This window comes from Bos grunniens, chromosome 13 (assembly GCF_055505025.1).
Source record: "Bos grunniens cultivar Pamir isolate PY7600 chromosome 13, Bosgru_T2T1.0, whole genome shotgun sequence".
Lineage (NCBI taxonomy): Eukaryota > Metazoa > Chordata > Mammalia > Artiodactyla > Bovidae > Bos > Bos grunniens.
The window spans coordinates 76,005,412-76,021,637 of NC_141177.1; the positions used below are offsets into that span (position 1 = coordinate 76,005,412).

The following is a 16,226-nucleotide window of genomic DNA, read 5'->3' on the forward strand; positions in this document are numbered from 1 at the left end:
ACCAAAAAATTAATGAGCTGTCTCATTCCACAGTTTGGGCAAAGTGATTTTTCCTAACCCAGTGGTAGATCTCTTTCAATCTGGTGGCAATGACTTTCTCCCCAGAGAGTAGTCAGTTCAGGTACCACCTCCTCCAGGAGGCCTTCCCTGACCACCACGGGAAAGGCAGCTCCCTCCCTCCACTGTCCATTCTTATGGAACTTTTTATTTTCCTCATCGTCCTTTCCATCATCTGAGAGCCTCTGCTTTTACGTGAATGTGTTTATTTTCTACCTCTCTCTGCTGGAACCTAAGATGGAAGAGGAGAGGACCTTGGCAGTCTTCTTCACTGTATTTTTTCTATAGGCTGAAAGAGTACTCAAGCTCAGAGGAAGTGGCAGTACACATTGGTCGAATAAGCAAATGAGGTACGGGATGGTTTACAAATAATAATAGAGCCTTATGCAACCCACTCCAGGAGTCTCGCCTGGGGAATCCCATGGAAAGAGGAGCTGGTGGGCTACAGTCTATGCAGGTCTCAAAGCATCAGACACAGAGCATGCACACACACATAATTTATATATCTATAGTCTTACACTATTAAAAAGCAGCTCTGCATACACACTGAGGAAACCAGAAGGGAAAGAGACACGTGTACCCCAATGTTCATCGCAGCACTATTTATAATAGCCAGGACATGGAAGCAACCTAGATGTCCATCATCAGATGAATGGATAAGAAAGCTGTGGTACATATACACAATGGAGTATTACTCAGCCATTAAAAAGAATTCATTTGAATCAGTTCTAATGAGGTGGATGAAACTGGAGCCTATTATACAGAGTGAAGTAAGCCAGAAGGAAAAACACCAATACAGTATACTAACGCATATATATGGAATTTAGAAAGATGATAACAATAACCCTGTGTACGAGACAGCAAAAGAGACACTGATGTACGGAACAGTCTTATGGACTCTGTGGGAGAGGGAGAGGGTGGGAAGATTTGGGAGAATGGCATTGAAACATGTAAAATATCATGTATGAAACGAGATGCCAGTCCAGGTTCGATGCACGATACTGGATGCTTGGGGCTAGTGCACTGGGACGACCCAGAGGGATGGTATGGGGAGGGAGGAGGGAGGAGGTTTCAGGATGGGGAACACATGTATACCTGTGGCAGATTCATTTAGATATTTGGCAAAACTAATACAATTATGTAAAGTTTAAAAATAAAATAAAATAAATGAAAAAAAAAAGACGATAAAAACCATCCAATTTTAATTTCCATTTCAAAAGTGTTTTCTTATGATGAAGGGAGGAAGGGTGAAGTGATGAAGAAAATAAAATAAATTGTCTGACACATGAAAAAAAAAAAAAAGCGGTTCTGTGTCTACTCCTTAACAACCTTGCCTGATGTACACTGTCCCACTCCCAGCTAATCATGGATGAGGAAACTCAGGCTCAGAAGGTTTGACCCAACAATTAGAATATCCTGGATTCAAGACTTCTCGGACCTCTACCTTAATGACTAATGTTCTTGACCTAGAACCAATCTTTTATTCCATAGTGCAGAGCTTGGTCTCACCAATATTTTCATCTGTAAACACCTCTATTCAAGCCACCAAGTGGTCTAATATTTAATCTTTGGGATTAGTAATGGCAAGCACAGTTAATAAGTTTACCCACTTCATATTTAAATCATATATGCTAGTATATGTTAGCTCAAGAAACATTTTAGCACTGAGGAAAATCTTCATTTAACTCAGTATCTGCTACTTATTTCAACAAATGTATTCTGCTGTTCCTTCCCATTAAGTACTGTGGCTCTGAGATTAACCTTTCCTGTTTGCTTGTGCCTGACCTCAAAGCATCCTAAATTACTCAAAGCAATTCTGATGGCTTTAATTTATGAGAACACCTCCAACTATTCATCTTTTAAATCCTGAAAATGATGATCCCTGCACAACAGCAGCTCTCTTTTTAATCTTAGCTGATAACTCTGATTAAACACATCCAAAGGCTGATTACCCCCCCTGCAGTTAATGCCACTGTCGTCGCTGCTAACTACTCATTTCACAGCGGGAATTGCCTTCAAGAGCCCATTTACATTATCACTCAGAATTGATTTACGCTGTTATTTCCTATTGATCACATAGGAAAAAGAAGGTATAGACCATGTCCTCCGAAAGCCTGCTAAGATGTCAACTGGCCCAAGCCAAGGACAGGCAGCTATTACACTCAGCCAGTAAAGCAACCATGTAAATACCGAGTTACTCCCCAACAGCAGACATTTTTAAAAGATACCATTTACTATTAGAATTTTAAATATTTCATCACAAAACCACTAGGGGAATGTTACCAAAATGGATCAAATCAAATAAAGAGAAAAAGAACATAATCTAAGTGTAGATTCTATGTGTACCATGTGAACAAATTGAGCAAAAAAAAAAAAAAAAAGTGCTTTTTTGCTCTGCTAGATAGTTGGTACCCCACCCCAGTACTCTTGCCTGGAAAATCCCATGGACGGAGGAGCCTGGAAGGCTGCAGTCCATGGGGTTGCAAAGAGTCGGATATGACTGAGTGACTTCACTGTATTTTTTCACTTTCATGCATTGGAGAAGGAAATGGCAACCCACTCTAGCGTTCTTGCTTGGAGAATCCCAGGGACGGGGAAGCCTGGTGGGCTGCCGTCTATGGGGTTGCACAGGGTCGGACACGACTGAAGCGACTCAGCAGAAGCTAGTCTTTGCGCAAGCGGCACGCCTAATGACAGGGTAAAGGACACGCTGCAGGAGGCCGTGGTTCCAGCTCTGCAGATTTCTGCAGCCACACGGGTTTATCTGGAGAGTACCTTTAGTCAGCTTATGGCAGCGCAGCTATGCCAATGACAAAGAAAAGGCTTTCATTAATTCCTCCAGTAAACATCTATTGAAAGCCTCCAGCTCTGAAGCAGGCCTTTATTATGTCAGATGCTAAGGACTCTAGGGGTGAATGAGACAGGTACGACTTCTGTTCTCCTTAAAGTGCTATCCTGTTTGAGAAGACTGGTTACAAACAAGGAAACAATTAAATACAGATACCATCACTAACTGTGAAAATGCCACAAAGCAGTGTAGAGCATGTCAGAGTTCTCGTCAAAGGAAACTCGAGTCTGTGACCCAGAAGGAAGCCTGTGTTGTGTGCTGGGTGAGCAATCAAAAGGCAAGGGCTCTGCCCTGAATGACATCACTGTCTAGGTGATGGTTTTCACGTTAGAATGTGTGAGAGCCTGTTCAAAACCAGAGTCTCTGACTCAGTACATCTGGGGTGGGACACCAGAGTTTGCATCTCTAACCGGTCCGCAGGAGGTGCTGCTGCTGTTTCTCCATGGAGCCCATTCTGAACACCTTCTGTCCTCCTCACGTCCATATTCATCATGAGGACCACAAAGGAGATAAGCTATACAAAATTCACTTACTATAAATGAAAGAGGTGGTAATTATAAAGAAATCGATTCAGACAGAAATTAAAATCCTAAAGCACTTAAGGAAAATGAGCCAATCAGGGTTGATTTGAGGAGGGAAAAAAAAAAAAATCTCATCTCTCTCTTCAGGAAGAAAGATGATTTTATGTTCTTCAAAAGCCATTTTTCTCTTTACGGAGTATACGGCATTTCATTTCAGAAGGGGCTCACGAGGGCTCTCGGGTCTCCGCCACAGACTGGCCGTCACACTCAGCAGCAAGCCCTCTCCGCCGCCGCCACAATCAGACACCTGCTGAGGGAGCCACGCAGTCAAAATCAGGTCATGTTTTGCAGAGGACTGACTCAGAGCTATCTTGTGAGCAACCCCTAGAAACTGAATTTCCTCAGGACTACAGGCTCCTGTTCAGCACACTGACTAACAGAACTGCAGGAAGCAAGGAATAAAGATGTATTGCCTAATACTCTGGTGGTTTGACTTAACTTTCCCTTCAGACATTTGATATTCACTCTCCAGTTCCAGCCCTGCTGAGAAAAACAATTTATTTCCCCACCCCCCCACCCCTGGCCAAGCATGGTTCTTCCCAAGGTAGTCTTATAATTTGAAAGACTTAAAAAGACTTCAGATCTTCCTCCCAAAATGAGGTTCTGTTGAAGCAACAGAAGCAGGGGCTGTCCCAAGGAAGAGATGGCAGGCATTTTAATCTCATTTTTATCAACAGTGATCTGAGTAAGTCACACACATTCAATAAAATTCAGTAAACGGTTAATCCTTCTCAACCTCAGCTTCCTCCTTTATGAAAAGTAAGTATTACCATAGACGAGTTGTTGGCAAACTTTTCCAGCAAAGGGTCAGACAGTAATGTTTCAGGCTCTGTGGCCGGACAACCCTGGTCTCAACTGCTCAGCTCCGTCCAACGAAAGCAGCCACAGACACCAAGTAAACACACGGGCACGTCTGTGTTCCGACAAAATCTCTATTTACAAAAACAAGCAGCAGGCCTGGCCCTCACTGGCCACAGACTCGCTCCCTGGCTCAGGAATACCGACTTGGTCACTGCCACGTCTGTAATACGGACCTGGTTTGTTACTGGGAGCAACAGATTTAAACTCTCTGTACCTGAATTTCTCTCTGTGTTGGAAGAAAACATCATTTGCGATGTCAGTTCCTCACAGACATTTCAAACGGACTGCTGAGCGAATGTCTCAGAGCACTATGATTTCTTGATGAAGGGCACAAGAGAAGTCCTAATTATTACCAACAGTACCTTTTTTTAAGCTACCATCATCTGATGATTACTACACCTGGGAATGGCCTAAGGAAGCTGATCCTGCCACTCCGTGGCATTCACACATGTTATGCTGTGGTCTCTCGCCCAAGAGTTTCCCTTCAGATGATTAATGGACAGCACTGAGCTGGATGCTAATCATGCCCTTTGATGTTGTACAAAGATTAAATAGAAGCATTTAAAGAAAAAAAAAAAAAAACAGAGTCCACCATTTTATATACACAAATTTAACATTTTCCCATTTATCTTTGATGATTATTCAGCCCTAAGGCCTAAAAGTAGTGCATTCTCAAGAAATAAAATAGATATGTGACATACGATGAAAATCATCAAATAAAGTTGATGTGACTTCTTTATTTTTATTTGTTCACCTTTAGAAGAAGGTCCATTAAGAGTAAGTTTCTTAAAATAACAGAAATGAACTTCTTTGCAAACTAGAAGCAGACTCACAGACATAGAAAACAAACTTATGGTTACCAGGGAAATGGTTGTAGGGTGGGGGAGTGATAAGCTAGGAGTTTGGGATTAACAGATACATACTACTGTATACAAAATAGACAAATGACAAGGACCTACTGTACAGCATGGGAATTATATTCAGTATAATACCCTATGATGGAAAGGAATTGAAAAAGAATATATATACATATGAAAATGAAAGTGAAGTCACTCAGTCGTGTCCGACTCTTTGAGACCCCATGGACTGTAGCCTACCAGGCTCCTCCCTCCATGGGATTCTCCAGGCAAGAGTACTGGAGCGGGGTGCCATTTCCTTCTCCAGGGGATCTTCCCGACCCAGGGATCGAACCTGGGTCTCCTGAATTCCAGGCAGACGCTTTAATCTCTGAGCCACCAGGGAAGTCCTATGTGTGTATGTGTATATATATATGTGTGTATATATATATATATATGTATATATATGTATATAACTGAATAACTGAATCACTTTGCTATACACGTGAAACTAACATTATAAATCAACTATAATTTAAAAAAAAGACTAAATTTCTTAGATAAAAGATTTTGGAATTAGGTGTATGGTAAAATATGATTTAAAAAACACAATATATAACACTGATTTCATAATTTCTTAGAAATATTAGTATACATTTACATCCCTCATACCAGCAACTGGGGCTTCCCTAGTAGCTCAGTTGGTAAAGAATCAGCCTTGAGAGCAGGAGACCTGGGTTTGATCCCTGGGTCGGGATCCCTGGAGAAGCGAATGGCAGCCCACCACAGCACTCTTCCCCAGAGCACGGACAGAGGACCTGACGGGCTGCAGACCATGGGATCGCAAAGAGTCAGACACAACTGAACGACTTTCCCTTTCCTACCAGCAGTTATCAACCAGTCTGCCACCTTTAACAATCAAAGCATTTGACAGACATTTCTCTAGTATCCATTATACACAAGAGACTTCTAGGAAGATGGAAAGTTTGCATAAATAATAATAATAATAGCAAGTGGCATGTGCTCTCAGCATGTTAACATGCAGTCTTCTGGATTTTGAGGGAAAAGAAGGTACTTTTAGTTGAGTTGCTTCATGGCAGAAGTGATATTTGAGCTGAGTTTGGAAGATAAGTAGAAAGGAAGACAGAATTCTCTAGAAACTCTCCAATATAGATCACATGTACCATGTACAGACATGCCATCTTGAGCAATTCAGATCATGTAAAAGGTTGTAAGCAGCTCAAGATAGAAGAGTAAATCATGGAAGGCCAAAGATAATCAGGCTAATAAGTCTGTGTTTGAGGAAAAACCCACTGAAGGATTTGGAGAGGAGCAGAGTTAGATTTAGGAAGAGGGTATTGCAACCCACTCCAGTATTCTTGCCTGGAGAAACCCCATGAATGGAGGAGCCTGGTGGGCTACAGTCCAAAGGGTCACAAAGAGTTGGACATGACTGAGTGATTAAGCACAGCACAGAGTTAGATTTTATTCATTCATTCAAAAATATTTCTTGAGCCCCTATTAGGTGCCATACATTTTTTCTGTATGGATACAACAATGAATGAAAAAGATGTAGCAAAACAACTACTGCCCTCATTCCAATCTGGGGACACAGACGAGAAACTAAATAAGTAAATGACACAGTGTATTTGAAGATTATATGCTACAGATAGACAATTATAAGTAACGTAGAGAAGTAATTAAAAATAGGTTAGTTAGGGTGATACCTGAGGTGAGGTTTGAGCAAGGATTTGAATTAGGTGAAGGCAAAAACCACACATATATCTGGAAGAACAGAATCCCAGCTGGAGGGGAGGCGGCTAATGAAAAGACATTAAAGATCAAGCAAAGCAGGCTGTGTGAGTGAGCGGGAGGACAGAAGACGGTAAGGAGGGTCCCACATCACCTGGAGCCTGCAGACAATCACAGGGACTTGGAATTTAGGAATATTCATCTACGAAGACTGGGCAGAACGGACTGCAGGAGGGCAAGAATTAGAAGTAGAAGCAACAGGCAAAAACCTCTTTGTCAGGTGAAAATGTTTGAAACCATTCGTTCATTCATGTTAATTAGGCACATATGCTAGATATTGATCCCAGGATTGAAATTGAGATGGACAAGCCTTGGCTACATGAAGCTGACCCTCTCAAAGACTGACGACAGCATGAACAGAAATGTCCAACTGGTTGATGATAAAAACCTATAGAAATCTAAATTTTATTATGAATCCAAAAAAACCTAATATTATAAAAGAGAATGTATCAAACGGTCAAATCATACAAACAGTCCTTAGTTCACATTCTAAGTCAATTCCTTAAAATACTGACCAATATTCTTTCCACTCATAAGATAACTTTTGATAAAAATGACTGGCCATTCTACGTCAAAAAAAAAAAATCATTTAAAATACCCAAGTAGTGAAGAAATGCTAAATCTTTGAGGCTTATCATTCCACCGATTATGATGGATCACAGAATACAGACTCTAAGTATAATTAATTCAAATACAAGCACTTATGAATAGATTAATTTAGCAAGCATGAAGGAAGCAAAGACCAGTTCAAAATTACCAAGTTTGTCTGTAACCCAGACAACAGCATTTTGCAAACAAATTGCTGATGCACGAAGATATTATCACTGGTGACTGGATGACTGGCTTTAGTACCTTAAATGATAAAACCGCTGTCACAGAGGACAGATAGGAACTAGACTCTGCTGTCAAACTGTCATGGAATTATTAAATATGGAAGGGGAAAATGACCCAAACAGTATGTAATGAGCTCCCTTTTCATTCTTTCGCTACAAAAGCACATCTGTGAATTGTTAATGACTCTGAAATGGATGAACCAAATTGATGAGAAAGAAAAACATCTCTCAGGGATAGGGAAAGGGAAAATGAACACACAGAATGTTTATAAAATATAATCTAAAACACAAGGGCTGGTGAAAGTACTGTGATACACTACGGAGCAGTGTGCAAAGTCTAAGCTGTTATTTCTTACTGTTTTCATTGTTTTTATGTTTTTTTAATGTAGATCATTAATCTCATTAAACACAGAGAAACACGGAGATCTATTCACAAATACCCCATATCTGTCGCGTTCTTGAGGTGGTTCTGCCATCCTAGTCTGGGAACTGCTACCCTGCTGGATGATTTTCCTTTTTCCCCCTAGATGTGCCCTCTGGGCTGGTGTGTCACCTGATTCAGTATCTCAGCTCACAGAGATTCCGTACTGAGTTCTGGCGATTGACTTTTCCATGGCTAGAGCCCTTGTTCTACAAAGACTTATTTGCCCTGGAATGCCCAGGAATCCCAGTCATGGAATTCCTCAAGCACAAGTATACACTGATCTTTGTACCTCAGTGTCTGGTGTTGTAGAAGCCTTCAACAACCCTGAACTGAGCTGAATGACAATCAAGGAAGCTCATACAAGAGGGATTTCAGACGGGAGCAGCCACATGAAACAAAATGATCATGGTGTCCATCCATACAACAGATCCACCATTCAATCTGGTCATAGTTAATCATTCTGAGGCTATCTGTCTTCAGAAATCTCAGGGCTGAAGAACTTTTGATTTATGCTTTAACTTATACGAAAGAAAGTACTGAATCAATAGGAGACTATCATTATTGGTTTAAGGACAGTCACCAGTCTGAAAATCATCAATAATCTGCTTGTCCTCAGGGTGGAATCGGTCGACTGTATCATGAAGGTAGTATGGCAGTAAGAAGGAAGAGAGACCAATATTGGTAAATAGGGAATTCTACCATCCCAGAAAGGGAAATCTCCTTTAATACTCAGGGCCTCTGAGTCAGAGGGAGTGCTCAGAATACCACTGCACGCAGAGGACTTATATGACATAAATATACTTTCCAAGCAAGAGTGAGGGCCATTGGCCCATGATTTGACTCTTTCACACAAAAAAAACAAGGAAAGGAAAAGGAGAAGCCATTAAAGGAAAAATTAAGCAGTATATAACAGATGTAGTTTCACTAGCAATACACTGTGTGGAATCCAGAATGTAGTATTGTTAATTGCCACAAATAATATCATTTTAATATATTACTACTCACTAAAAATCCTCAAATTTAAATATACTTCAGTCTTAAAAATATAACACACTTGATCTCGCCACTCACACATGTCCATGACAAATTCATTCCTATAACTAGAAAATATAACACACTTGATCTCGCCACTCACACATGTCCATGACAAATTCATTCCTATAACTAGTCTATAGAGTCCAAAGGCTGTGTTATAACATTTTAGTCACATATTCTCCTTGATTAAAACAGTAAAAAGAAATCAACTTCATTTTTAACCCCCACAAAAAAAAGTGTTCACCAGAAGGTTATCGTAAAAAGCAGGTGAATGGAAAAAACAACCAATTGGTTTCCCAATTTCCAGACCAGTGCATGGCTTAATGGTACAATGAAACCCTCTACCTCCACCCCCAAGCCCTGAAGATTATGTGATACAAAAAATCGGTGCCTTTAACCAGCTTCTCTTTCAGTATTTTCTATTCCACATCACCCTACGCAGTTGGCTAAACGACTAAGCAACAAGGTCAATCAAATGCAATACTTTTCTCCATTCAAATATAATGGAAATTTTGACCATTCCACATTCTAAAGAGCAAATACATTCTCACTCTGACAACCACATTCCATTGGCTTTTCCTGAAAGCCAAGCGTGACAGATGCTTTGGCTGTAATTGCCAATCAGCCTTTCCATGGCAGCTGAAAACACAATACATCACTTTGATCTCCTTTGCTCTAAACACATCCACAATCAAGAAACCTGAACAAGGAATAAGAAATTGGCATCATTTCTAGAAGCTGTCACTCCACAGCATTTAAATACTATAAGGTGTAGTTTGCTCATATTTTTATTTTTCTGTTTCAGAGACACTTTGTTGAGGATCTGAACAAAAAACACCTACAATTAAACATTACTATATATATATATATATGTCAAAAAACACACTTCATTACCATGTACAAAATCTCAATACAAGCACATTTAGACACCGCCACTGCCACTTCCTCCTCCAGTTACCCACCTGAGGAATAAAACAAGAATGCTCATCTGATTTAGAAACAGTACTCAAAAGAGCTGAACTCACATTTTGCAGGCAGGTCATAGCCACACGTGATCTTTGCATGTCCAGTTTCACAGCCGTTCAGGTTACGACATTCAGCGAGCAGACAGGGCCCAGCTGCTCTGTGAATACAGCCATCCACTGCAGGAGAGAGAAAAAAGTTAGCCCATGTTTGCTGTTTTGGAAATAAAGGCACCACCTGGAACAGGGAAAGCCAAGGAACTCAAGTTTTTCCTCTTAGAAATCCCCACACCCCTGAGGGAAGGAAACCCACGGTGTTCAGTCCCTTAAACACCATTTTCTCCTCTCTCCAATTCTCTCTCTGTGCCTCCAGTTCGTGTGGTCGGCAGAAGGAGCAGGGTTCAGGAAACGGCAATGCAGTTTAACGTTAAACAACAGGATCCTTAGCTGGTACTGCAGCCTGGATTTGTAGTCTATTCCAGCTTCAATTGGAAATACTCCCACTATGTCCATTTCAAGCTATCAACTCCATGTCACCTAAACACAGGATTGCGAAGAAATGCTACTGATTCTGTCTCCAAGGTGGTAAGTGCTGCCTCCAGTACACCAGAGGTCATAGAAGAAAAAAGGTCAAGAAGCAAGAGAATAAAAGGCACTTGGGAACATTTGCCATCATGGCAAAACTGAGACAGTAAAGCCGTGGAAGAAGGACCCAGACCTCTAAGTTCCTTCCCCTCTCAACGGTACGCACAGATACAGTAGGTATCTGCAAGGTATCTAGGGGTTAGATGGTGGGCAAGAGTGGCTCACGTCTGGAAAAGTGCCTAGAAGAGCGGCCCTCACTCTCTTGACATGGAAAGGAGAACCTCCACAAGCTCCTGCTCCAGTTCTGCTCGCCGAAGAGGCCCTGCTCCTCCCCAAGCCCGGGTCTCACCAGCTTTCTGAATCTCACCTCGCCCCGCTTCATCGCTGCCCTTCACAACGAGAATGACCTTTTGAAAACACACACCTGATGCCACTGGAAATTAAAGCTTCATTTGACTAGATTAGGGGCGAGCAACGTAGGTAGGGGGCTAAGACCAACACACATAATCTAGTTGTTAGTGAGTGAGTTCCTTGGACAGAAAGGAAATGCAAGACTGAAATGAAAGGTTACGAGAATGAAAGAGAGAGAGTAATAGTAATATGGGGTGTGAAAATCGACCAAGATATTAGTGGTCCGATAATAACTGAAGAAGGAAATGGCAACCTACTCCAGTATTCTTTCTTGGAAAATTCCATTTCCAAGGGAGCCTGGAGGGCTACAGTCATGGGGTCACAAAGAGTTGGATACGACCGAGCTACTGAGCACACAAGTGTGATAGTTCATAGTCCACCATACCATGTAACTGATCATTGTTTACTATTATCATTATTTTGAGAGGAAACTAGATATTGAATGGGAAATTTTTCACTGAGGGGCATGTAACTTGTCTAAACGACTAAGTGGCTTTTGCTACCACTGACTGAAAAGGAAACGTTTTGGCTGAACAAGTCTCTTAGGGAAACAAGCTCATCTGGGCTTTCCTACATCACTGATTGCAGACCTATAAAATCTGAGAATAAACCTGAACCTCAAAGACCGTCACAGCAAAATGAACTCTATACTACAGTGTTTCAGTAAACCTAGCTGAAATTCATATTCTACCTTTACCAGCCATATGCTGCTCAAGCCCGTTTCTTTAGCAATCAGTGTCAAGAATGGCTGTACCTAACAGAGTTATGCATGGAATTTGAATAATATAACATTATATGCCCTGTTAATGGTAGTAAATAATATTATCTTAAACTCCTTACGTGGAATATTTGTGTAAATTTTTAAATAACTAGTATTTTTATGTAAAAAAAGAAAAATATAGAGAAGCAAGAAGAGTATGCATACTACTATTTACCCTCCCACCTAGAGAACTCTTCAGCAGTCTGATATTTGTTGCTCTTTCACTGGTTACTCACACACACTCACATATATAATTTTTCTCTTACAAAAAAAACCAAAAAGCTCATAAGTTTTGTTCACTCTTTCACATAGCAATTTTACTTTGTGAACTATTATATAGTTGTTAAAAAGAACAGGTCAACTTTATATGAAAGTTCAGTTCAGTTCAGTCACTCAGTCGTGTCCGACTCTTTGAGACCCCATTAATCACAGCATGATGGACCAAACTCATGTCCATCAAGTTGGTGATGCCATCCAGCCATCTCATCCTCTGTCATCCCCTTCTCCTCCTGCCCCCAATCCCTCCCAGCATCAGGGTCTTTTCCAGTGAGTCAACTCTTGGCATCAGGTGGCCAAAGTATTGGAGTTTCAGCTTTAGAATCAGTCCTTCCAATGAACACCCAGGACTGGTCTCCTTCAGAATGGACTGGTTGGATCTCCTTGCAGTCCCAGAGACTCTCAAGAGTCTTCTCCAACACCACAGTTCAAAAGCATCAATTCTTCGGTGCTCAGCTTTCTTCACAGTCCAACTCTAACATCCATACATGACCACTGGAAAAACCATAGCCTTGACTAGACGGACCTTTGTTGGCAAAATAATGTCTCTGCTTTTGAATATGCTGTCTAGGTTGGTCATAACTTTCCTTCCAAGGAGTAAGCATCTGTTAATTTCATGGCTGCAATCACCATCTACAGTGATTTTGGAGCCCAAAAAATAAAGTCTGACACTGTTTCCACTGTTTCCCCATCTATTTCCCATGAAGTGATGGAACCAGATGCCATGATCTTCGTTTTCTGAATGTTGAGCTTTAAGCCAACTTTTTCACTCTTCTCTTTCACTTTCATCAAGAGGCTTTTTAGTTCCTCTTCACTTTCTGCCATAAGGGTGGTGTCATCTGCATATCTGAGGTTATTGATATTTCTCCTGGCAATCTTGATTCCAGCTTGTGCTTCTTCCAGTCCAGCATTTCTCATGATGTAATCTGCATATAAGTTAAATAAGCAGGGTGACAATATACAGCCTTGACGTACTCCTTTTCCTATTTGGAACCAGTCTGTTGTTCCATGTCCAGTTCTAACTGTTGCTTCCTGACCTGCATATAGGTCTCTCAAGAGGCAAATCAGGCAGCCTGGTATTCCCATCTCTTTCAGAATTTTCCACAGTTTATTGTGATCCACATAGTAGTCAGTCCTAAATATGAAAAGATTTCTAAGTGAAATGCCAGGTTTAAAAACTAGATTGTGATCCACATAGTAGTCAGTCCTAAATATGAAAAGATTTCTAAGTGAAATGCCAGGTTTAAAAACTAGATACAATATGTGATACATATACAACATATTGTATCTATTTTTAAACATATATATTTTATCTATTTTTTATGTATAGTCACAATTTTATTTACAAATGTAATACAAACACACATACATACACACCCACATTTACATGTATAGTACACATGTACTAGAAAGATATATACCAAAATATCAAAAGTGATTATAAGATGTGAAACAGAAGGTGGAACTATTAAGAAAAAAATTAGGTTCAAATTTCTCTATGTTTAAATTTTTTATAAGAGCATCAAGACAAGTATTTTAAAGTGAATATGTGAATATTTTTTCTTGGCAAAGAGATCATTAGTTACTTAGTTTGAAATGGATAACTAAAATAGGATTTGATAGTGTACTTAATCATATGCTGTTAAATATTGCTGCATTATTTAGATTGCAGAAACTGCAGTTTGTAAATATCTAATTCACAAAATCTTCATGGTTATACCAGCATTCATGACTGCATTAGGGAAATGAAAGTCAAGCCGAAGAGCTATTTAATAATAATTACTCCAGCTTAAATGTATTGAGTGCATCCACGTGCCAGGCACTATACTAAGGACACTCATAAAGTACACACTAATTTTATAATCTCCATTTAATGGGAGCTTAAAGGAGGTTAGTGAGTTGCCTACGTTCACAAAATCACAAAATACTGGCAATGTGATGCAGAGCTCCAGTTCCGTCTGATGGAGCAGCCATGCGATTAACTGCTGAAGTTCACTGCCTTCGGAACTAGAAACCAGGCGGCCTGACCTCAGCTCTTGCATGTGGCGTATTGAAACACTATGTTATGCTACTTTTTAATTCTCATCAGTTCTATGAATTACAATGTACATGCAATCAAATGCACAGGTGTGAAGTGCAGTTTTGATGAGTTTTAACAAATGTATACACACTTATGGAGCAATAATGCCAATAATGCTTAGGAAAGTTCTCCTGTCTCTTTTCCATCAAATTCCCCTCTTACCACCCAGAGGGACCCCATGTTCCAACTTCAGTCACCTTAGCTAAGTCTTGTCGTATATAATCTCAAACTTCATATAAGAGATGGTGGAGGGGGCTCAGCATATTTTTTAGATTCATCTGTGTTGTTGCATGTATTAATATTTCATTCCTTTTCATTCCTGAGTAATATCCCATTGTTGAATACAACATTTTTTTTAATCCATTCATCTGTGGGTGGGCATTAGAGTATTTATATTTTTGGCTATAATGAAAAAATCTTTGTTTTGTGGCTATATGTTTTCATTTCCATTGGACAAATACCTGTGAATAAAATTGCTGACCTAGTGTATGTTTTACTTTATAAAGAATTAATATATAATTTTCCCAAGTGATTATACCAGTTTCCATATACCCTCAGCAATGTAGGAGAGTTCAAATTTTGGCAGTCTTTGGTGTTTTCAGATGTTTCCATTTTAGCAATCCTAACAGACATAAAGAGGTATCTCATGATTTCAATTTTCATTTCCCTGGGATTAACGGTGTTAAGTATCTTGCCAGCTTCTTACTGGCCATTTATATATATTCTTTTTGGAAGTGTCTGTCCATGTCTTCTGCTAATTTTCTCGTCTTTCTATTACTGAGTTGTGTTAAATGTGCTATTTGTTCCATACAATTTTTTTGAAATGTTAGATATTTTATTTTTTCAGTTCTTATGATTTTCATTTTTTTATAGTTTTCATATTACTCCTGAAACTTCCCATATTTTAACCCATAGCTATGCTTTGTGTGTTATTCACTCAGTCATGTCCAACTGTAGCCTACCAGGCTCCTCTGTCCATGCAACTCTCCAGGCAAAAATACTGGAGTGGGTACCATTCCGCTGTCCAGGGGATCTTCCTGACCAAGGGATGGAACCTGGGTCTCCTGCATTGCAGGCAGATTCTTCACCATCTTAGCCACAAAGGAAAATGAATTAACGGATTTCACATAATAATTTTGAAGTCCCTGTCTGCCAATTTCAATATCTAGGTCAGCTATTAATCTGTTTTTACTGGCTGATTTTCATGACTTTCGGTCACATTTTCTTATTTCTTGCATGTCAAGGAATTACTGATGGCATATGAATATTGTGAATATGTTGGAGAGGCTTTAGATTTTATTTTCTTTCTCCAAATGGTACTTAAGTTTATCCCAGCAGGTAGTTAACTGCCAGGTAACAGGGAAACTGAGCTCTAGGCTTTGCTAAGGCTGGTTTGTTTCATTTTTTCTCTTTGTCCTAGGATATAGTCTTTATTCCTAAAGCATGAACCTTCAGGGGTTTTAGTGGAAATTCCAAGGTATTTTGCAATTCCCTCTAACCTGGGGGGATTAAAATTCTAAACTGGATATCCTTACACTGAGAAGATGATGAATGCTCTATTCAGCGCCCTCAGCCTTCCAGCTTTGGTTTCCTTCCTGGACTCCATGGAGTATCTCCCTGCACAAGCATCACTCAAAGTCCAACCAAAGACTGAAGGTATTCATTTATATATTCAGTGGTTCCCACTCTGTGACTGTCCCTGTTCTGAGATCCTTATAGGAATTCCTAGTCATTCTGACAACCCCAAAGTCAGTTCTATGATTCCTAAAGCCAATAAACCTATTGCTTTCAGTCTGAGCCCCAACAACCATTTGCCAGGCTGGGTAGAGGGAGCCCTCAAGGTCAAAGCCATTTAAATGTAGATT

At 40.1% G+C, this 16,226-nt stretch overlaps 1 protein-coding gene across 6 annotated transcripts in view; it reads right to left on the bottom strand.

Moving 5' to 3' along the window:
• Nucleotides 1-16,226, bottom strand: part of MACROD2 (mono-ADP ribosylhydrolase 2) — a 2,315,241-nt gene that overhangs the window by 1,533,806 nt on the left and 765,209 nt on the right. For all 6 annotated transcript variants that reach the window (XR_015139977.1, XM_086335015.1, XM_086335014.1 and 3 more), the window contains exon 5: nt 10,313-10,429. Coding sequence is in view for 5 of the 6 variants with exons in the window: in XM_086335015.1 (XP_086191141.1) it covers nt 10,313-10,429 (117 nt within the window). In the remaining variant the exon portion in view is untranslated. The remainder of the gene's footprint in view (nt 1-10,312; nt 10,430-16,226) is intronic.